The 24,679-nt window shown below is 32.4% G+C and overlaps 1 protein-coding gene across 6 annotated transcripts in view; it reads right to left on the bottom strand.

The window, feature by feature from the left end:
* Nucleotides 1–3,322: 3,322 nt before the first annotated feature.
* Nucleotides 3,323–24,679, bottom strand: part of LOC127717604 (electroneutral sodium bicarbonate exchanger 1-like) — a 52,763-nt gene continuing 31,406 nt past the window's right edge. For all 6 annotated transcript variants that reach the window (XM_052223311.1, XM_052223310.1, XM_052223312.1 and 3 more), the window contains 13 exons: nt 24,306–24,452; nt 21,902–22,008; nt 19,664–19,838; nt 18,525–18,658; nt 17,432–18,005; nt 15,698–15,811; nt 14,841–15,005; nt 13,679–13,857; nt 11,185–11,257; nt 10,108–10,176; nt 9,072–9,395; nt 7,775–7,989; nt 3,323–7,078 (listed from right to left, as the gene is read on the bottom strand). In XM_052223311.1, coding sequence (XP_052079271.1) covers nt 6,961–7,078; nt 7,775–7,989; nt 9,072–9,395; nt 10,108–10,176; nt 11,185–11,257; nt 13,679–13,857; nt 14,841–15,005; nt 15,698–15,811; nt 17,432–18,005; nt 18,525–18,658; nt 19,664–19,838; nt 21,902–22,008; nt 24,306–24,452 — 2,394 coding nt within the window. In that variant the 3' untranslated portion in view covers nt 3,323–6,960. The remainder of the gene's footprint in view (nt 7,079–7,774; nt 7,990–9,071; nt 9,396–10,107; nt 10,177–11,184; nt 11,258–13,678; nt 13,858–14,840; nt 15,006–15,697; nt 15,812–17,431; nt 18,006–18,524; nt 18,659–19,663; nt 19,839–21,901; nt 22,009–24,305; nt 24,453–24,679) is intronic.

Below are 24,679 nucleotides of genomic sequence, written 5' to 3'. Positions count from 1 at the left end.
ATATCTTGAAATCTAGTAATCTACAATTTTGGTCAGATAAGAACTAACCTTTACCATGAAAAAGATTTCAGCTGTCTAATTGTAAACTTTCCTTTTAATCTTAGGAATATTACAGCAGAGCAGGGATACATAGTACTTGAATAGAGAATGAAAACCGGGAGTATGACAAAGAGACAACAACCCGACCAAAGAGCATAAAACCGCTCAAGGCCACCATTGGGTTTTCAACACAGCAAGATTTGCCTACCATTTCCATGATTTCGGAGCATCTGAGACAGCCCTCGGTTTTTGTAAGGGTTTGTGTTAAGTTTTTTGTGTTTTATATATTGATGGTTCTTCGGAAAGGCCTGTACCAAGTCAGGAATATGGCAGTTGTTTTTCCTTTGTTCCGTTGATTGATAGCGTTTGATTTTGTCGCTTTTTATGGACTTCCACTTTTTGAATTTGGCTTGGAGTTCGGTATTTTCGTTACATTTTGTTATAGACTGATTTTTACTTTTTGTATATTTTCTTCTTGTCTAGCGTATTGTCTGCTGTTCGTATGCTTTATTATCATCCTCTTGATAAAGTATGCCACTTTTTCTGTATCAAACGGTGATATGCTTTATGCGTGGAGTATATTACTTTATTCGAGTTTTTTTTCACGCCTACGATAGCACAGGGCATTATGTTTGCTGATACGTGATTCTGTTTATATATTATTTTGTCTTTTTATGTGTTCGTCTGTTCGGTCGTGTGTCCCATATCATGGTAATGTTTTGATTTAGGTTGTTTACTATTATCACCGATTCTTTTTTTCAGTATTTTGTATCCTTAAAACTTTCATTGGATAATCAGCAGACCTTAACATTTTATGATTTGATCAGTTTGACCTCTGAAAATTATTAATATTTTAAATATACAATTCCCAGGTTGTATGACTCTTGACGTGACTCGATATTTGTGAATCCAGCTACAAGGTTTTGGCTTTGGGCGTTCCCTGTGCAGGTGAGTCCAAAGGTGCGATTTGGGCGCAAGAGGTTTTTACCCTGTTTTTTACATTTTGTTTACCCTTATATGTAATACTACCTGAAAGTGTGTAATTTGTATTGTATGAACTACTAGTATCAACTACAATGACTTTGTTGGCGTCTTTTGTCAAATTTACTTTCTACTTCAAACACTTATTTGTTAGTGTCTTTGATACATTTACTTGTATGTTTGTTTGAAGTTTTAAGTAAATTGTGTTGTATGTCTGTGATTTTTGTTTACACAGTTTTAGCTGCTGGATCCAAATTATTGTCAAATTAACCTATTATGTCTGTTTGGGTTGCTCACCCAATTTGGTCAATATAACAAAACTATACACAACTGTCATTCAAGTGGGAGGTTAAGATTGCTATAAAACCAGGTTTAACCACCATTTTCCTCGTAAAAATTCCTGTACCGAGTCAGTATTATGACAGATGTTTTCCATTCGTTCTCTTGGTAAATAAAGTCCACCATTTGATTTCATCAGTTTTTATGGACTTCCCCTTTTTGAATTTTCCTTAATGTTCAGCATTTATTTTTTATATGTTCTTAGCATGCTGAATGTCCTCTTACTGTTAGCATTATAGCATTATACAGTTTGGGGCAACCTGCAAAATAGGGATCTATTCCCAAATGCGTAACAATCCCTCAATTCAGTAATCATACCATAATGCTAAAGAAAACATTTTTTCGGCAGTCTTTTTACTTACAATGGCACAAATTTAAAGAAAATGGAAGAATTTTCCCCTAAGATCCAATTTTTTTTTTAGTTTTTCAGAGAGTTAGTAGCCTTGAAAATTGTCAATTGTTCGAAGGTTTCATAGCCTTGCATTTCTCAGTAAATCATTTTAGCATTATTCATCTTTTGGTAATTTTGCTGCATTTTTCATGAAAATGTGCCATTTCAATTGTAAAATGTGTTTTCCAAAAAAATAATTTCTTAACACTAGTAAAGTATCTCATTTGAAGGATAGTTACTCATTTGGGCAACTATTTCACACTTGGGGGGATTGTCCCAAACATGTTGAAGTGTGAGATATTGAGCATTATTTTGCTGAGTAGAAAGTTTAATAAATGTTATTTTCAACATCAAAACCTTATGAACGATGATATGACAACAGCATTTTTACTTTTGCCAGTACTTACCTTTTATCATCTTTGGCATGTGGCATAAACAGAAGCCATATCAAGCAATTAACATCCTTTCACCTGTTGACTTCTCAATCTCACTATAATCAGCTGTTAATTAGCAATAGGGACAAAATCTACACGAGTTGTGTAATGTCAAAAAGAGCCGAGATCAATTGTAAAACTATTTAAATAATCATCTGCATACATGTGATGGACTGTGAAACTCAGATCAGGAGATTGGGAAATTTTGGTCAGGATATTAGAACTCAGATCAGGAGGTTTTTTATCGACATAAATTTTGTCGTTAATGTAAGCGTATGATGTAGAAATTGAATAATCCTGATCCTGGTAACAGTTTGTTGATTTTTATACTCAGGATGCTGTGAATTGTCTTTGAGTCAATGTTTTCAGCTGTCAGTTTGGATCTTGTTGAGCATGATGAAAATCCTTTAATATACACATTGGAGTGCGAAATAGGTATTTTTTTTTTATAATGAGTTGAAAGTTAATTAAATGTTTTATTCGGCTTCAAAACCTTCCAATATTGGCAATAGTGTTTTGACAACATTCCACTTTTCTATCATCAGCTGATCATTGCCGGTATTTCCCTTTAATCATCCTTTGCGTGTGCCATAGACAGAAGCAATATTAATATTCTATCACCTGAGCTGACACCTGTTTATTATGCAATCAAATTATTATCACTTGTTACATGTAATTAACCGTTGGCCAGGTCAAAATCTACACGTCTTGTGTACAGGTAATGTCAGTTACATCGGATATGTTCGGTACTCTTGGGTTTTTTCGTCTTCAATAACAAACATTTGTAAACATTGTAGTAAAAAAAAATGGCGCCTGAAAATTTTCATTCGTGAAATATTTTATACACTGGATTTTTTTCTCTTCAACAGGACGGGAGGATACCTCTGAAAACGGGATTATTGTACTCCCGTCGGGAGGTTCACATGTTTGCATCTGGTTTTAACCACATCATTGAATGTTTGAAACAAACGTAGCAAAAATTGCATCCCAGGAAAATTTCATTCATTTGATCTTTTATACACAGGATTTGGATCTCTTCAAATGGAGAACAGAAGCAGACTCCTGAAAATAGGATTATTGTCTCCCCCACAGAAGGTTCACATGTATGTGATGCCTAAACAAAAAACAGACCACCGAAAAAATTATATCCTGTTTTATTATTTTAAATCATTTATGGTTATCACATACATATTCATGAAAATCCTAAATGAATATTTAACAATTTGCATATTCTTACAAGTCTTGTGTATAGAGTCAAATACATGTTTAGCATTAAATAAAAGCTCTTTGTTGAATTCAGCAAATCAAAATAAAATATAAATATAATGATATGTATCATAAGATATTAAAGCCTTGTTCTTAACACATATCCATGATGTTACCAAATTAACAAAAATGTGCTTAGATAGAAATAACTGCATCATTATGACATCCATACAACAAAAAATCACGTAGTTGCAAAAAAAGTCCAGGATGCTAGTTCACAAATATCCCTGTGACTTTCAAACAGGACATCACAAGTTAGTGGATCACAATTTCATTTCAGGATATGAACAAAATATATTTTACTATGTTGATATTCAAAATCAAAAATATTTTACACTATGACCTTCAACAGCAATATGAATTTTTATCCAAATTGAAGTTAACAGGAGGCCTCCAAGAAACGATTTCTAATATGTTTCATACAGTGTATACATCAGAACAACTGTTGAACGGTCAAGCCACGGCAGTATAGGTGTATTCAGTCTACAATGTATTAACAAAATAGAGCTTGTGGCTGAATGATTGCTTAATATAATAAGTCACTTAAACTTGGCTGTATTAATCTTTTTACTGACCGAGACATTTATTTTTTGTTGACCTTATCTGATATCAGTTTGAACGACTTTTATGAAGTTTGTGACATCTGTACATTGCGTTCATAAGAAATATTTGATAATGAGTGATTTTCTGGTTTCTTTGATGAATTTATTTACATAAATGTAGCATAACACATGTCTAGCTGTGAAATTTCCAATGAAAACATTTTCTCTCAAATTTAAAATAATGATAAATAATTGCAGAACAGTACAGCTAAAATTTACAATTAATTTTAAGTGTATTTACAATAATGAATGCTTAAAAAAATAAAAATTTTATATGCTTATCAATTGCTATAATAAACATTGAATACATGGTGGGATCAATTTCACAAAAAACAAACCAAACTCATTTTGAAATTAGTCATAATTAAAGTGATATTTCCAGTCAAAATATGATTCCACCATCAATATAAAATGCTGATACATATGAAACGTTTAAAATATTTACAGGTGTAAATTTTGTATGCATTAAAATTAATTAAAACAAATATCCATAATTTATTGCACAAATGTGCAAATGAATATTCGAGCACAGGAAGAAAAAGGCAATGAGAAGTAAAAATGTATGTAATTGGTAAAAAATAAGCTTTAAATGAATTTAATAAAGTTATAAGCTTTAAATGAATTTAATAAAATTATAAGCTTTAAATGAATTTAATAAACTATAACATTTAGATATACAATGTTTTATAAAATATTTTTTTATTTATTGATATTCGTTGTTTTAAATGTAATATACAAACGACATACTGCATGTTAAATACATGAATAAAAATGTCTTACATTACTGCTAAAATTAAATATATAAATCTTTAAAAAAAAAACTTAATTAATAGCAAAGATAAATCAATTGCACGTTCATTTTTCTCTATAAAAAGTTATTTCATTATAAGAAATTAATTACTTGGCAAAATCAAATAGATATTTATGTACATAAATGTAAAGAACTAAAATTTATTCTTTAAATTGGAGTCCTCATGTTAAAATGAAGCATTTTTTTTTTTCTAATGAGAAATATTTGAAAATTGAGATTCATTCACATTACACCAACTAACAAATTCTAAATCTTTGTCTGTTTATCTTCAGGCAAAAAAAATCATTCCGGAGCACCATTTAACTGTTGTACTGAATGCCAACATATAACGTGTTAGGTTAACAGTGTGGAATCTAAAAGTACTCTTTGAGAAAGAACTGCACAGATTGACCTGATTCCCACTGACCTAACAGTTTAATCTAACTGAACAAATGACATTTACAAACTATAAATTTTATTAAATTCATGTCATTTTCTCCTTTTTTTCATATTACTGGAAACATAACAAAGCAGAGAAATGTTTTGTCTAGTTCAACAGGTCTATTATAAAATAACTACTACAAAAAAAAATAATTGTAAAATACTTACATGCATGTCACATAGAACTGACTAGTACTTATGTAACAATATGAACATATTATGCTTAAAACATCTGAGTGTTATCTGGGAATATTATGGCTTATATATTACACACACAAGTTCAAAGCACTTTGGTTTCTTCATGAGATTCATAACAGACTGTTTTCATATTCAACAATTACTAGATATTCTGTGTGAGTGTGTCATTAATTTGACTGCAGCTTTCAAGATTTTCTAGTTGCAGACTTTTCAAAAAAATATCTATCAAGCTTTTATACAGTTAAGGGTTTAAAACAATAAACTTTCCAACCTTTAATACAATCATTCAAGACTTTTATAATATTTAGGATTTAAAAAAAGAAGATATTTCAAAATGTTATACAGTTCAGGATTTAAAAACAAATATACATCTATCAACAATTTATATGATTCAGGATCAAAAAGATAAATTATTCCTGATTTTATACAGTTTAGAATTTTTCAAAATAAATATCAGATTCAGATTTATATGTTTTGCAAAAATAGAGTATTTATATAACTTCATCAAAATTTACTTTGGCAAGATCTTTGCATAGGATAAACTTATAATGTAAGAAAAAGTACATCTATTTATTCTGAACTCAAATAATAATACAGTCAAAAGCATTGTTTCAAAACAATTAGAAGTAAACATGTAGGACAACAACTAGCATTTGGAAGACTTATTAGTTAAACGCAAACATTGTTTTGATAATGTTTTAAAAAAATCACCAAGTTTTTTTTTTTTTTTTAGATATTTTCAAAATATGTGCCGGAAATGCATAATAAATATTTCAAAAAACTACTCTGAAAATATCAACTGGAATATATAAATTTCATATTAATTTTTATAATTCACAAATATTATAAAAATATATGACATATTTTAACAATAGGTAAATTGTCCATTATAAAACTATACTAAACATATCAGTATCGTATAATGTGCTTAATATAACAAACAGTACATAAATCTATACTAAACATATCAGTATGTAAAAATATACTTAACAATCTGATCAACATATGAAAAAAATATTCATTCTTTAATTTTAATTTAAACTACCTCAACTGATGTTAAAATTAAGTGTTAATGTAATTGGATATTCATATTGACACAAAACAAAACTACAATAGCTTGTGATATGAAAAAGATTTTTGTCTTTAGTAGGAATTTAACACCATGTTTTGAAATTCTACAATTTCTGACTAGAAGCATCAAAGCACTAAATGAAACTATATTCAACAGTTACACATTTTCATTACATCTTTTTCACAACCAGGAAAAGACCTTTAATTTTCTTGTCCATCTTCCACTTAAGATGACAAAAATCAGAAAAAGTTTAATACTTTAATTTGTGTCTATCAATCTTCACATACTTAAAATTACAAAAATTTTAAAGTTTCATGATTTCAAGTTTCACATTTTAAAGTTTCACATTTATATTTTAAAGTTTCACATTTTAAAGTTTCACATGTTGAAATTTAATGAATATATATCTAAACCATATCATCTTCTTCATGTTCTTCTTTCAGAGGAGTTCTTTCGTCTTCACCAACAAAGAAAGAAGTCTTTTCTGCAGGTTTTTTATCCTTCTTGTCTTTTGATCCATTTTTCCTAAGAAATAAACAAAGAACATACAAAAAAATTCAAACAGAAATGCTACAAACAAAAAACAGGTGAAAAAAAGAAGGAAATAAACCCACGTGATTTTAATAAATAGAACTTATAAAGATCTGATATAAAACATCAAACTACTTGATTGAATGATTGATGGCTGCTTATAATCCAGTGGAAAATATTACATGCACATCTAGTAATAATATGTTACTATGATGTGATCATGAAATCTGCCTCCTTCTGACCTACTGAGGTGGATACTTTGTGTTTGAGCTCACGAGACAGTTAGTAAAATGGGCAGAGGGGGACATATCACCCTACCCAGACACTTTATATTGACCATTCTTAGCTTTTACTCCTCAAATTCCTACTTAATCCATAAAAATTAGTAATCCACAGTTAGCAAACCTAACGTCATTGTGAAACCACTAAAGAGCTTATTGTGAAGAAAGCCATCCTCGATAACATGACAGGTGCCAGTTGAGTAGCAGGAACTACTGAGCATTTGAGTTCAACAATTTTTTGGTCTGGGATCTTGTTGCTCAATCTTCAGATTTCTGTGTTGTATTTTTTGTTCGTTTTACTTTTTTCTTTTGTTCATGGTGTTGTCTGTCTGTCCGTCTGTCTTCCACTAATAGTTTTTATTACCCCCCTTTGCTAAATTCTCCCAATTTTTATAAACTAGTTCCTAACCTATTGTGAAGTCCTCCATTACTCTGGTCCGGATCTCTTATAACAGGCATCGAGTCACGTCTGACTTGTAACCAGATTCCCGTCTTGTTTACTTCCTCCGTAATATTCACCCGATCCTGGGCGAAAGGTGTCTTACCACTGAATTTATCTCCTTGACCATAAATGGCTTTCATTTCATTAAGTCTTCGCTTTTCATCACCAAGTAAACTTTCCGTCTGAAAATAAATGAGAAAATAATTTTTAAATTTCTTTTGACAAATGTTGTTTCTCTCTTTGTAAAGTTGTCTCTCTTTAATCATGTTGCTCAGTCTATAGTTTCGTATATTGTGTTTTGTATACTGTTGTTTGTCTTTTGGTTTGACTTTTGCCATGGTATTGTAAGTTAGTTTTAGATTGTTGAGTTTGACTATTCCTCTGGTTTCTTCCACCTCTCTATTAAAGAGATAATTTGTCCTTTACATGGTGGAATCATAGTCACTTGTATTTGTAGATCAAGATAACCAGAATTTGGAATTAAACAAGAATGTGTCCATAGTACATGGATGCCCCACTCGCACTATCATTTTCTATAGTCACTGGACCGTAAAATTGGGGTCAAACTCTAAATTGGCATTGAAATTAGAAAGAACATATCATAGGGAACATGTGTACTAAGTTTCAAGTTGATTGGACTTCAACTTCATCAAAAACTACCTTGACCGAAAACTTTAACCTGAAGCGGGACAGATGGACGGACAAAAGAAGCTCTAATTTTTAAAGTACTGTGGATTTAGTATTATTTGTGGAGTACCAAATTTGTGTGGATTGAGTGGGTATAGGTCAAGTTTACCCTTGCTCCAAACTTTATGCACTGAAATTGCGAAAAAAAACAATCTGTCAGAAAACCTTGTTAACAGTGACCAATCATTTGGAAGAATAAAATTGATAACGTTGGGTGTTCTCATTATGATACCAAAAATTTTAATGATTGAACAGTATCAACAAGAATGCATGCTTTGTTGTGTTAAGCACCCCTCACTCCTTACTAAAAGTAATGGCAATAATGTAGGTGTCTTACCCACCCTCATACACATTACAACTCATCACTGACAAGCTGCTGACTAAATTTGATGTTTTCTGCTTTGCTGTTTTTGAGAAAAGTGTGAAAAAATATTTTTTGGAAGTATGAACAAGGTATATGAACAAATCAATATTAACATGAGTAAAATTATTTATGCATATTAATAGTAGTTTCTTTCTTGATCAATATGCAGTTGACATTATTATAAATGTTCCACTATTGATAGAGTTTTCTTACTTCTTCATCTTCATCATCATTTTTTAGTTCTTCTTCATCTTCTTTTTTCTTCTTACTATCATCAGGCATTATATCATCAAGCCATTTCAGTTCATCAAAAGAGAAGATTTTTTCTATTGCTTTTCTGACAAAGCATGTTCCCAAGACCATCACGGGAAAAACGATTGAAATCGATTTGGTGGTCTTAATTGCCCATAATACAACCAGACAAAGAATTTGGATGAGAGTAAATAAATGCACTCTTGTGGTTTTAACATGACGTAAAAAGATGTGATCGGGTTGGTACTTGGTGGGCATCAAAAGGATCAAAATTCTGTCCGTCAACTGAAAAAAGAAGAAAAAACAGAGTTACTTATAATTGTAATTTTTTTATGTTGGATTAGTGTTAGTGTTTAGAAATTATTTCATCGATTGCATTTAAATATCGTGATTTCCCAGTTAAATAAAAACTGATAGTTTCACATGTGAAATATATCCCAAAGTTTCACTCTTCTGGTATCATGCAACAATGGATGTTGTCAAGACATTATCACAGACGCTGCACCAAATCAAATGGGGAATATACATGTAGAAAAAATAGAGTACCTTGCATTTTACACTTCCATTAGAGAGCCCATGGCCTACACAATTTGTGAAATCAATGTGTCGTTCAGTCACTCTTTGAATATTTCCAATGCTTGGTTAAATACGACAAGAAAATAAAGGGTTTTACAATAAAATGGATGAAGAAAATCATTCTTTTATTTAGTTTTGTGTCATCAATGGTTATGAGTCAAATAAGATGAATTGCACAAATTTCAAAAAAATGTTTTGCCTGCAATGGATACTGTCAGTTTAAAAGTGTAAATTTATAGGTGTACCCTCAAGTTAGTATATCTTACCTGCATGCCTTTGAGAGCAGCTACACCCATGTATAGAACACACTGTATAGGTGTACCCTCAAGTTAGTATATCTTACCTCCATGCCTTTTAGAGCAGCTACACCCATGTATAAGAACACACCATATAGGTGTACTCTCAAGTTAGTATATCTTACCTGCATGCCTTTGAGAGCAGCTACACCCATGTATAAGAACACACCATATAGGACAGGCATAGGGATTATCTATAAAAATTAAAACATATAAAGATTAATTTACACACAAAAATATATATATAGTAAAAGAATTAATAAAAAGAAAAATCTAGTGAAACCAAAATTGTTAATTCTTTTTTTCAATAGAATGAAATATTTTCACTTTAGATGGTATACACAGAGTCCCAACATGTTACCCTTCTAGATACATGTCTCATAACATTAATTTTCAAAACTTGCTTCCAGACCATTTTTAGCATTTTGCATGGTTTTCTCATAGACAGGCTCTCAACAACACATGCATTTAAGCACCAGGCCTGTTGACAGGTGCTGCCATGTTGTCGAAGCATTTGACTTCCCGCAAAATTGTATAATTGATCACCGAAAAGGTTCATAAAAATAATAACTACTTCCATTGTCTTTTACAGGTAACACCTGCCTCATTTTAAATTTACAATATACAGAATGCTTCAGACATTAAAAGTAATCCAACATTGATATTGTTGAAAAAGATTTAAATTTGTTTTCCCCTTATATTAATATATGATAGAACTATTGTGAGCAGAAACTTACATTTACTAAAAATGTTTTGATCTGCATTAATAAAGTGTTTTGATTTTAATAAGAATACAAGAGTTACCTACCCCTTGTGCATGGTATAGGACAACTCAACAATCATTTGGGTAAAATCTGTGATTTTTTTTGGAAATTTTTGAAAAATGATCAAAATCTATTACTGTAAATTCATAATTAATGTGTGCAATTATTATTGCCATTGTTGAAAAATGGACAAAAAAAATAGAGACCAATTAGTGCAATTTCCTGAAAGAGTGGTAGAAACGATGCAACTTTTAATTTTCTGAATCTATCCTTTTGCAATTTTTGCAATAATAGGAATGTCGCAAAAAATTATGGATTTACATTTATCATACTGTAAAATTTTAGAGTAAAAAATTGAGTTGGTCTGAAATCTGTGTTAAGAGACTCTTTGGAAAGATAATTAAATCTCTTCTGTCAATGATGATAAATTGAGATTACCGTTAAAATCGGTGTCATAAACACAGACACCCCACTCAATATTCCAACCAATAGTGCTGTAACACGCTGTTCCCTATAAAATAAAAAAAGAAATACAGTCAATAAAAGCTATAAACTAAACACAGATTGTTTCCAATCAACTTTAGATAACAGAGTATTAAGCAGAATAAGAAACTAGATGACAATTTTAATTTGAAAGAGGACCTGAGGGGTGCAAAAAGTGTTACTGTAAATTCAGAAATTATTGCGATGTTTTTATTATTGCGAAAAATGCGACAGAGTTATAATCGCAATAATTTAAACTCGCATTTTGAATTATTTTATATGAATTAAACAGGATTTTTCTCAATATCGCAAAAAATAAAATCGCATTTTAGTCTAAAATGACAAAATCGCAATAATAAATGCACGCAATAATTTCTGAATTTACAGTATTTAATTTATGAAAACTAGTGGAGAATATATTCTAGTAACTAGATAAAAGGGAGGCACAAGATACCAAGGGGACAATGAAACTCAAAGTTTAAAATAAACATGAGTTTTGTCACTTCATTTCATTTTTCATATAAAAAATACCAAAGGGACATTTAAACTTAAAGTTGAGGGGGGATTTAGGCAAATATTTTTACGTTTTTTAATCATTAAAAAAGATATTAAAGATACCAAAGGGACATTAAACTTCAAGGTTGAAAATAAACTGACGCCATGACAAAAAAAAAGACCAAAAGACAAACAACAGTACACAATACACAACATAGTAAACTAAAGACTGAGCGACATGAACCCCTACAAAAACAAAAAAATTTAGGGGGGGGGGGGGGGGGGGGGTGATCTCAGGTGCTCTGAAGATATTGTTTTCACCTGATTTCCAGTTAAATCATTAAAAAACATATTTAATGGTTTAATATAAAAATAAGGTTTGGGATTACCAGGTGCTCCCTACTACAGGAGAAATATACACAAGAATAAGAAGAAATGCATTTTTTTCCATCAATTTTTTGCACATGAATTGAGGGGGGATTTAGGCACATTTTAATGTTTTTAAATCATTAAAAAAGATATTAAATGGTTCAATGCAGGTTTGGGATTACTATGACAAACGTTTTAGTATTTTGAGATTAATATTGTTTAAAAACTTATTTACTCGTGCACTTGTCATAGATTATTGATTTTTTTTCCTAGGCAGGACGATTCTAAGACTTTCTTGGCTATTTCCTTTAAAGTTTGACACCTCTGTATGGTATAATTAACAAAACAATTAGCAGATTAGTGACTTTAACATCACTGAAGTGACAAAACTCTTGTTTGACCAATCTTGAACGTCAAATTTTAAAGTATTGCAGAGGAAAATATTTCAAATAAGAACGCATAAGTCTGAATGAACTAAATAAAGGGTCAGATGATACCTGCCAGACAGACATATACACCTTACAATCATTCCATACAACAAATATAGTTGACCTATTGGTTATAGTTTAAGAAAAAACAGACAAAAACTGAACACTGAGCAATAAACTGTGAAAATGAGGTCAAGGTCAAATAAAACCTGCCAGACTGACCTGTACATTGTAAAATATTTCCATACACCAAATATAGTTGACCTATTGCATATAGTATTAGAAAAAAAGACCAGAACACAAAAACTTAACTTTAACCACTGAACCATGAAAATGAGGTCAAGATCAGACGACACCTGCCAGCTGGACATGTACACCTTACAATTATTCCATACACCAAATATAGAAGACCTATTGCTTATAATATCTGATATATGGACTTGACCATGAAAACTTAACCTTGTTAACTGATCCATGAAATGAGGTCAAGGTCAGATGAAAACTGTCTGACGGGCATGAGGACCTTGCAAGGTATGCACATATTGAATATAGTTATCCTATTACTCATAATAAGAGAGAAATTAACATTACAAAAAAATCTTCCCTTTTTTTTCAAGAAGTCACTCAACCATGAAAATGTGGTCAAGGACAATGGACATATGACAGACGGAAACTTCATAACATAAGGCATCTATATACAAAGTATGAAGCATCAAGGTCTTCCACCTTGGAAAATATAAAGCTTTTAAGAAGTTAGCTAATGCTGCCACCGCCGCCTGATCACTATCCCTATGTCGAGCTTTCTGCGACAAAAGTCATAGGCTCGACAAAAACTTTTACTTTTATTTGAATGAATACATCAAGTAAAGTCAGCTTAAATTGAGTCATTCCTCAGCAAACTGCAAGGAATTTTTATTTTCATTGAACAATTACCTGCCTAACACCAAGCACTGTAGGCTTTTATTGAATAACAACTCACCTTACAGCAAGGACTACAGGTTTATCATTTGAGTATTTACTCACCTTACAGCAAGGACTACAGGTTTATCATTTGAGTATTTACTCACCTTACAGCAAGGACACTACAGGTTTATCATTTGAGTATTTACTCATCTTACAGCAAGGACTACAGGTTTATCATTTGAGTATTTACTCACCTTACACCAAGGAATGTAGGTTTTTCTCCAGGAGCTGCAGATTCCGACTCTTTCCTTAAACTCATAATGTGAGCAAGTGCTGACACAGTTGCAGCAACATACCAAGGGAGACCAAACAAGGAGCATATAATTATGCAGACTGTGACAACCATCATGTCCAGATGATATCCATTTCCTTTCTGAAAAACAAAGAGCAAATGACTATACAGTTTGTGACAACTGATACTATCATGGTCAGGAAGAGGTCACAACTATGGCATAATGCACCAAAACATGGAGCAAAATCACAGAGCAGACCTCTGTATAAGATTTTCCCTGAAGCCGATTCCACCAACACATAAACTTCATCAAATTTCTTCACAAGTTTTATCTACAAAGCACATGTGCACGCTCTAAAAAAGACTTACTTCGAAACAAATTCGCTTACTTACTCCACAGATATACTGCCATCTATATTTACAAACGAAAATCTGCCAAATATATTTTCAATTGAAAATAAAGCCATTTTCCTTTTCAGAATAAGCCCTGTTTAGAGCATGCACCTGTGCTTTGTAGAGAAAACTGGTGAAGAAATTTGATGAAGTTTATGTGTTGGTGGATTCGGCTCCCAACAACAAATTACATTTTGATAAAAAGTTTAATTTAAAACCAATATATTTTGACTAAGTAGGTGGCTTTTTGTTAAATTCTATGATAGGAATTATTTTCTATATAAATCATACAGGAAAATTGCCAAAAATAGTTTTTATCCTGACACTTGTATATGAAGTCTCAAAATCTGCAACATGGAAAACTAGGGAGAGGTGTTTGAGTAAAACGGAGAACTTGAAACGTCTGATTCTGCTTGCTGAAAATAGATTATGGTTCGCTTCCTTCTGTGCAATACATTATTTGGTGCTAACAATTCTCAAAAAATAAATTCTGATACTTTTCTTACCTTGATCGTTTTTTCCACTTCGAAACTGCCATGCCGTGTCAAACATAGCAAATCCCCCCTGCATGTGGCGGTAAATAAACACAGGGGGAAGTGATGCTTTACAACTGAAGGATAAACAACAATCTAGAGGAGCATCGTTGTGTATACTGGTCACATGTTTGAAGGAACATTTTTTTTTTAGTACAAACAATAAAATTACCCATAAACAGGGAATTATCAACTCACTCGAAGTTTGTTTTCTTTTCTGTTTACAATGACAGCTGTAATCTGCTGGTCCATAAATATAAGAATGACTGCAACAATGGCTGGTCCAGCTGCAACTAGAATAGTCCACCATGGGTTCCTTGGACTAAACGGATTAATGAACCATCCACGATGAGGGCTGGAGGGCTGGAATTTAAATACAGCTGCTGAATTAAATCTGCAGTTCAAATTTTTCAACAACAAAAGGATTTTATTGGAAGAAAACTGCACTTAATTCATTCATATTCCTTAATTTTACTATTTGTGGAAATTTTAAATAATTTCTTCATTCCAATGTGTAAGGTTAAAAAATCAATTGCATACATTTTCTAGATTCTATGCTTAAGTGTACTTCACCATACATGATCCACTCACTATGATACATTATTTCATTCTTATAATTACAAGGACCTGGGCTATCAGTCATACAACTTCACTCAGTACTCAAAAGTACAAAATATGTGTTTGACAAATGTTTGAAGCATAGAATCCAGCATTTTGATTGGTTGATTTATGAGTCTGAGTACGCTAATTGTATTCAAAATTTGTATGACCGCAAGGCCAGGGCTCTCTGTCATTAAACTTTACTCAGTACTCGGAGTACAAGATTTGTGCTCGAAACACAGAATCCAGCATTTTGATTGGTTGATTTATGAGTCTCAGTACCATGGTGTCTAAAATTTGTATGACTGCAATTGGGTATATTGAAAATTTACATAAACAAAATTAAATTTTATTGGTTGCTTCCTTTATACTTATCTTCTTATCATACCTCCATTTAAAACAAAACATATATCAAACAAAATTATAATCATGATAATAAAGGTGGTTATACTTACAGCAAATTTTGCTGGAACTTCAAGTTTTGGTGTGGGCACACCGATAAAGTAATCCAGTAACACCATACATAAAATAGAGATCAACACAGCGAAATCACTCAAATACTGACGAACCTAAAATGAAGAGAAAACTTGTCAAATTCTTCAACACATCCAAAAATATATGATAATAATTATAATAATTAATACTTTATTTAAAGAGGGTAAAATCAGTTTGTACAATACATATCTCCCCTGAGATAAATAATATAATAATATATATACATATACAAAAATACAACTAACTATGCAAACAAATGGTGAAAAAACATACAGATTAAGTGTTACGTCTCATTAACATATTTCCTTAATGATGTATAAGACAAATATATGGATATTTTTACTACAGATAAACTTCTGTGATAATTATTTCATTGGTCTTGCATGTTGTACATGTCGTATTTGAATCTTATAATTAGCCATTTTGTTCTAAAAACAATAAATTATGATACCTTGTTTTGAACTGTTCTATCTTTTATTTCTACAGGAATACTGTTTTAAAGAACAGTACAGGAATATTGAAGTGTCTTTATCATAAAATTTGTTCGTGGACGTGGGTTGAAAAGACAATTATCGTCTGATGAACGCAAAGAATATCTTGCATTGATATTTTGTTTATTCTTAAATAATAAATTAATAAGTAGTATTCTCAGATCATGCAGATCTATACATTAAATTTTTTTAAAAAGTTCACGTGACTCTTTTAGTGAAGTTTTAAGATATACTGTGGATTCATTCATTTTCGTGGATGGAGGAAAAATTATATTTTGGTGGATATTTGATTTCCTGTTTTTGCCAGAGTCTGCATATACATGATATAAGCTATAGTGGTTGTCGTTGGGTCATGTCAGTCATATTTGTTTATTTGTAAATTGTTTTGTTATAAATTAGGCTGTTAGTTTTCTCAATTGAATTGTTCCATATTTTTCATGTCGGGGCCTTTTATCGATAGCAGACTATACAGTATGAGTTTTCATCATTGCTGAAGGCTGTACGGTTGCCTATAATTGCTTACATCAAGTTCATTTGAACTTTGGTGGATAGTTGTCTCATTGGCAATGATACCACAACTCCTTACTTTTATATGATATAAGATTTGTACAAAATGTACTTTGTTGAACATTTGTATTTGTGGTTCACCTATTCCACCAAAGTCAGTGACCCATGAACAATGATGAATTTACCTCCTTTTCTGTGGTTCATTATTAACCATTGGGTAAACAAATTTAAGTTGATTTTGTTGGCAGGGTGAATAACTACAAAGTCACATACCTAAAGAAAATTCTAATTTTTATAACTTTAGTATGAGAAAATGATGAAACCAAGAAAATAGGTATATATTAAATAGCTGAATTAGCTGTGACCTGGTACATTTTTTGTAAATTGATACCAAGGAAAATAAATAAATCCTCTGTATTAAAGAAGATATTGTAAGAGTTGTTCCAGAATTGATGATTTGGGGGTCAAAAGGCTCTAGATCTTCTTTTGAAATTTTATTTTATGGGTTATGAGTTTGATAGCCTCAACAATTAAAAAAAAAAAATTCATCAAAGTTTTTTTAGAATGGTGGGCTAAAATTACAAGTAACTTCCCCCACTACCTCCCTTAACACGTATAGCTGGAATAGCTCTAAATAAAGAATGAATCCCAAGTCAAGTTATAACACAAAAAGAGATGGAAACATTTTATACTTACAAAAGTTGGGAAGAACCTGCTTGTCTTGGCCATCTTCAAGGTCCAAGCTATTCCAAAGGTGAACAAAAACAATATGATGGACAGGAAGAAGACGTTGTCATGGTAAACAATTGTGTCACAACCACTTCCCAAACGTATCCCTCCATTATCCTCACAATCCTTTTTTGTTAAATACATTGAATAATCGGTTACGTTTGAATCTGTTTTATTGAAGGTAATGTCTGACATACTTTTTGTCATATCCACTAAAGTGTATCCGATGTCTGATGTTATATTCATTAAGGTACTGTTGTTATGGTCCGGCATTGTGAAATTTGGATGGTAACAGCCACATGTATAATCCAGTGGAATCTCAGGGTGTATGTTGAAAGGATGTTTTTTCGTTATAGCAAACAGCTTTTTAAATGCCTCAACAATAAAAATGATTGCTATAAGGCATGCAAAACTTTCCTCTGTAAATCTTGTTATATATTTCACAAGTGCACTAAGGTCAAATGCAACTATTATCAAGAGAAAAAATGCTGACCATAGACCGACCCATGCTCTCAATGGTAGGAAATCCCAGTCTCTGTCTCTGGAAAAAATAACAAAACATCATTAACACAAGGTAACAGATATAGCCAACATGTCTGATGCATGGGTCTCAACAGCAGGAAATTTTATCCTCTGTCACTGAAATAAACATGTCTGAATGTCAAATAGCTATTTTGAATAACTCCTACCAAATTAAGTTTGCAATGGGTGTTCATTTTGTATAAATTGTCTTCATTAGAAATACATTTTGGAAATATCCCTTATAAAGCATTTTCTCCACATTCTGAAAGTTGAACTCAATATGAAAATTAATCATAACTTGTACAATGTCAAACATTTCTATTTTCAAATTTGGCCTTGAGCATCACTGAAGAGACATTTATTGTCAAAATGCGCATCTGGTGCAGTAAATTGGTACCATTAATGTTATTTACATAAGATTGTATATTTCATTGTGTTTACACAAGTGGGTTATTTTTTCTAAAAAAAATCAAAAAGCTATCAAAATTCAAGAGCTTTTAAGACATTGTAACAAGAGAAATTTGCTGCATTTTCTTACTTGCAAAACTTAAAGATTATCATTTCCAACACCAACATGGGACCAGTACTTCCTAAAATGTTCAATGGTTGTCCAGAAAAAAGCGCAAACAGGATACCAGTCAAAGCAGCAGTCAGGATACATTCCATTGTTCCCTGAAAATACAATGTTCAAAATCAATTTTGTTCCTAGCATAAGCATGTTCAAGACAATAATGACTGCTAAAAAATCATATTAATTGAAATATATGTTTTTCTTCCAGTATCTTGTTTACTTTGCAGGTGGTCTCTTTTCTAAGGGGGAAGACCTGGGGTGCCTTGAAATCTCTTGTGTTGTATTTCACACTTTTCCATATGTTATGGGCTTGTTTAAGAGGGTTTTCTTGCATCTCTATATATATTAACAATGTTTTTTTTATATTTTTTCTTGATGCCATTTATGTTTCCAGTATTCATTTATCTTTTTTTTTGTTTTTTATCTAAGTACCTATCAATCTGTTAACCCAACATCTCCTTTTATTCATTATTGCCTGCTGCCATATCTGAGAAATAAGATAAATCTTAAGTGGCTGGTTGGCAAAAATTAATTCCATTGGTTTTTGTATTGATAAAATTACTAACAATATAAAAGTCAAAACAACGAAAAATTGTCCAAGTAACTTTGAAGGTTTGGGTAAAAACATTTTTTTAGATATAGATATAAGAAGATGTGGTATGAGTGCCAATGAGACAACTCTCCATCCAAGTCACAATTTATAAAAGTAAACCATTAAAGGTCACAGTACGGTCTTCAACACGGAGCCTTGGCTCACACCGAACAGTAAGCTATAAAGGGCCCCAAAAATTACTAGTGTAAAACCATTCAAACGGGAAGACCAACGGTCTAATCTATATAAAAAACGAGAAACGAGAAACACTTATGAACCACATCAACAAACGACAACTACTGAACACCAGATTCCTGACTTAGGACAGGTGCAAACAAATACAGCGGGTTTAAACGTTTTAATGGTACCAAACCTTCACCCTTTTTCCGCTTAGATATGTTTTCTTGTCAGAAAAATACTAAATCTTATGTATTCATCCAAAATGTGAAGCCTTTTCTTCATGGTTTTCATATATGTCTTATTGAAACAGCCTTGCTTAATTCTTAGCATTTACCATATAGTTATCAGTGGCTATTCCCAGTAATCCACCAAATGTCACGTTTGGAGTTAATGTGGCAAGATACAAATAAATGACAGACGCCACACACTGCATGTGTAAACAATCTTTAAAATCACTTGGATACCATGGTATTTTCCTCTTAATGTCTGCAACCAGACCTCCAAATAAACTGTAAAAGACAAGGTCAAGGTCAATATTTAGCAAAAAAAATGTCTTCAATAACAGGTAAAGCTTATAAATTTTATCATTATATAATTCTGACATCATGGACATTCAAGTGCATTGGAAAGATTCTAAAAAGTGAGTTAATGTCCATACTTGCAAAATTATGAAAATCCCCATGGGGGATTAAGTGTGTGACAACAATTTCAAAGGTTACAATTTTTTGCGGCATTTTTTGCGCTCGCTGTTTTGTGCTCTAGAAAAAGTGTCATAGCTTTTTTATATGGTATACTGATGATGAGCTTATAAGTCTTTTTCTTCTTTTATTTGCATGATTCTAGTACTTAAAATTATTGTGTAGAAAAGGTGAACAAGTAGCTAGAAAACCAGGATATATTTTCTTGTGTAGGAATATCAAAATGATTGTTGACTTTTCCAATTTAAAAATATCCACAAAGAAGGACATTTATCTGATCCTTTGATTACTTGTAAAAAATAAAAGATGGTGCATTTGTACATTGTACTTAAAATGATTTGGTAATTTAATTACAAGAATGACAACACTATGTGATCTGTTACAATAAGTGAGCTGTGTCGGATAGAAATCAACCTTATGCAAATAAATATCAATACCTTTGCTAACTTATTCTGAAATTATTCGGGTTAAAAAATTCTCTATTAAAAGTCTGTAACTGTTTGAAAATTGAGTTGATATATGAACCCTACAAAACAGACCAACATTCATCTTTTATATCATACATGTATTTGAATGTTTTTAAATCAATCAAAGTCTTATACATGTACATGTATACAGGCACTTGCATAAGGTCGATTTCTATCCGACACAGCTCAAGGGTAATGTCCATAAGCTACTATTTATTATGTTTATGGTAGTACTGCATCTTTGAATTTTGTCAATCAGCCATGCTTTTCTTCTTAAGCTGTGTAAGAACCTTCTTGCAGATGAAAAGTCACCTGCCATAATCATGATATTTACAATTCTGGCATACAGACAGAGGAATACAATTCAAACGTTCCAAAAAAAAAAGTTCAAAATTAAGCATGTTTGCAATACCTAATAATCATGAGAAACAACTATTTTGCTTGGCTTATTAATGTGATCATGAGAAACACAAGATTTTAATTCGCTGATCACAATTGTCTCCCTTGGGAAAAGTTCAAACTTTTCATGTAGAATTTCACAAAATCGTGTTTTAGAGCTATTTTAACACTGCAACAATTCCCTTTTCTGAATCTAATGCATTCTAGGTAATATTTTCAAAAGCATACACCAAAAGGTTGTGTTTGGTTGAAAATGTCATAAACAATAGAAATTCGACCACTGAAGTGACGATTGATTTATTTTGGGTGAAACAATAAAAGTATCCACCACCTTTAGATTAAGACAAATTATATTAGGGAGCTACCATTTGATTTTTATGGAGGGGGGGGGGGGGCTAGAATGAAAAATTTTGTCTTGCATTTTTTTTTTAGTTGTAATCTCTGTCCTGCCTTTTTATTTTTCACTCTATTCAGTCCTGCCTTTTTTTTTTATTAGTTCATCCCGACTTTTTTGACATAAATTGTCATCCTGCCTTTTTTTTTGGCCAAGTTGCTCATCCTGCCTTTTTTTTTACTCAAAACTCCTGTCCTGCCTTTTTTTTTCAAATTTCATTATAGCCCCCCATAAAAATCAAATGGTAGCTCCCTTAGTGTTCTCCCCATGAATTTCATATAGCATCCTTGTAAATAGGGAATTTTGAAAATACCATCTTGTTTCTAGAAATTAAAGAGTCACACTCGAAGAATTTTAGATAGCATCAAATTCAAGCAATATATCACTATATTAGCATGGTGCAAAAAGACCCTGGGGAGAAGACTTGAACTGAACATAGGCCTAATTCTATTTCTATTGCTGACCATTTCTCTTTATGGCTGGGATCCATTGATACCTCCATGGACACCCAGGACTTGTATCAAATCTTTATTTCTAAAGTTAAATCCAAACTTTAAAAGACTCCTAGGAAATGATAATTTTACTCCATTCAGTTCACAAATCCTACAATTTACCTTCCAGTTCTGACTAGAGTAGGATCAACATGACTCTCTTCCTCCTCGATGAACATTAAAGCTTCCTTTGGCCCAGCTGGTTGTGGTTTATTTTCTTTACGTCCTTGCTGAAATAAAGATATGAAAATATCACTGAAAATATCTGTTTCAAGGGATTGATATTTAAAAATATAGTTTATCTATGGCTCTAAAAACAAAAGAGTTTCTCTGCTAGAGTGCAGAAGGACTTTTTTTAGAGATGACAGGTTTGGGCCTTTATTTTTGCTAGAATTTACCATTAACACTTATCTGGACTCAGGAATTAATGATTAGTTTTTCAGGTACCTGGGTTGGATCTCATCAAAGGGTACCCTTCCTTTCCTGCTACAATCTCATCAAAGGGTACCCTCCCTCTCCTGCTACAATCTCATCAAAGGATGCCGTCCTTCTCCTGCTACAATTTCATCAAAGGGTACCCTCCCTATCCTGCTACAATCCAATCAAAGGGTACCCTCTCTCTTCTGCTACATTCTAATCAAAGGATGCCTTCCCTCTCCTGCTACAATTTCATCAAAGGGTACCCTCCCTCTCCTGCTACAATCTCATCAAAGGGTACCCTCCCTCTCCTGCTTCAATCTCATCAAAGGGTACCCTCCCTCTCCTGCTACAATTTCATCAAAGGGTACCCTCCCTCTCCTGCTACAATCTCATCAAAGGGTGCCCTCCCTTTCCTGCTACAGTCTCATCATAGGGTACCCTCCTTCTCCTGCTACAGTCTCATCAAAGGGTACCCTCCCTCTCCTGCTACAATTTCATCAAAGGGTGCCCTCCCTCTCCTGCTACAATCTCATCAAAGGGTGCCCTCCCTTTCCTGCTACAATCTCATCAAAGGGTGCCCTCCCTCTTCTGCTACAATCTCATCAAAGGGTACCCTCCCTCTTCTGCTACAATCTCATCAATTGGTGTCCTCCCTTTCCTGCTACAATCTCATCAAATGGTGCCCTCCCTTTCCTGCTACAATCTCATCAAATGGTGCCCTCCCTCTTCTGCTACAATCTCATCAAATGGTGCCCTCCCTTTCCTGCTACAATCTCATCAAATGGTGCCCTCCCTTTCCTGCTACAATTTCATCAAATGGTGCCCTCCCTTTCCTGCTACAATCTCATCAAATGGTGCACTCCCTCTTCTGCTACAATCTCATCAAATGGTGATAGCCCGGAATTGAGATTTAGTTGAGAAACCTCCTCATGTTTCAAACACCATAGATAATCTGTATATTTTTTGCAAAATGATGCCAATGGTGTTGGGCTTATTACGTCAATGAATATTCACCCTACTCTACTTAGTAAAACCTGCACGGTTGAGTAGCTCGAGATAAAAAAATTCTTGCACAGAAAGATCAAAAGAAAATTTAAGAAAATAGAGAAAAAAAGTACTAAAATAACTAAATTTATGCTTAAAATTCATGAATAGTAGTGCCTAATAACACTTGTAATAATGTCTAAAGGATGGTTGAAGTTTGGTTTCATCATATACTGTATCTAACACCTGACTGGCATATTTTGATTTTAATCATGTTCAGAATAATTATGTTGATGTAATATGATTATGAACACTGCTTTGAGCTAGACCTAAATGCTGAGTTTTATACAAATCTGTGCTTCCCATTAACTGGTGTCTGCTAAGAGATGAAGCAGCAATGCCATTTAAAAAACTTTAATTTGATCTAACCCATGACCCGAGGGTGGTTCAGAGGTCATTTTGTTAAATTAGGAAGTCTTAATCTGTGTATGGATGTGACTACGATTTCAAAATTAATGTTTGGAAAATAAACCAATTTTTTTATTAGTGCACAATTCATGTTTAAGGTGTAATACCACCATTGATTTTCCCCTATTAGTCTTTGTTAAATTTGCACTTTTCAAAAAATTGTGCAGAATTTATCTTTGTTTCAAATAAAGAAATACTTGGCATGAGTAAAGTTTGATCCTGTCCAGTACTATAGAAAAAATTTCACATAACATTTCATTGCATATAAGAAAATAACCATCACTGGAAGTTAACCAATCAAATTTTCCCCCTTTTTTAACCTGTGTACAAGCTTTAGTAACCATGTAACCTCAAGTTTCCAAAATATTCTATAGAAACCCCAAATAAAAAAATAATGGTGCTTTGAAATACCCAAGATATATGTTTATGACCCAGAAATGTTTTACTGCAATGAAATGTAGGATCAATTACCTACAACTGTCAAATTCAAGGGAATATTTTTTTTCGACCTATTTTCGTATGCAACCGGATGTGACGTACTATGATTTGGTGGTATTACACCTAAAGGTCATGGTTAAGTACACCAGCCTTCACCAATTGTATTCATGGAGTAAAGGCTCTCCCAAAAAGTTAAAGTTGCATATCTATTACAAACCTGCGAAGGAACTGTAGAAGGTGGTTCAATACGGATTTTAGGATCCCATTCACCAGGTGGCAGCACAGTCACTTGATCTAAAAATTCATCTATTCCATTTAAGATATCTTGACGATTCCTGGCTTTGTAGGCAACTTCTCTAAATACCTAAATAGAAATTAAACTTTTTAACCTTTAACTCAGTTTTATGAAAGTACCAAAATCAATAAGCTATAAACTCAACTCATACTTCTACATCAAATAAAAGTCACCTCTTAACAGTTTCATTTTCTGGAGTTGTCTGTTGATGTAGCTATATAAAAATAAGGAAATGTGGTATGACTGCCAACAATACAACTTTTGAAAAAAAAACAAATGACATGGATGTTAGCAAC

Source organism: Mytilus californianus, unplaced genomic scaffold (assembly GCF_021869535.1).
Source record: "Mytilus californianus isolate M0D057914Y unplaced genomic scaffold, xbMytCali1.0.p SCAF_10, whole genome shotgun sequence".
Classification (NCBI taxonomy): domain Eukaryota; kingdom Metazoa; phylum Mollusca; class Bivalvia; order Mytilida; family Mytilidae; genus Mytilus; species Mytilus californianus.
Note: the sequence above shows the minus strand (reverse complement) of the source record. Positions and strands in the feature narration are given on the sequence as shown.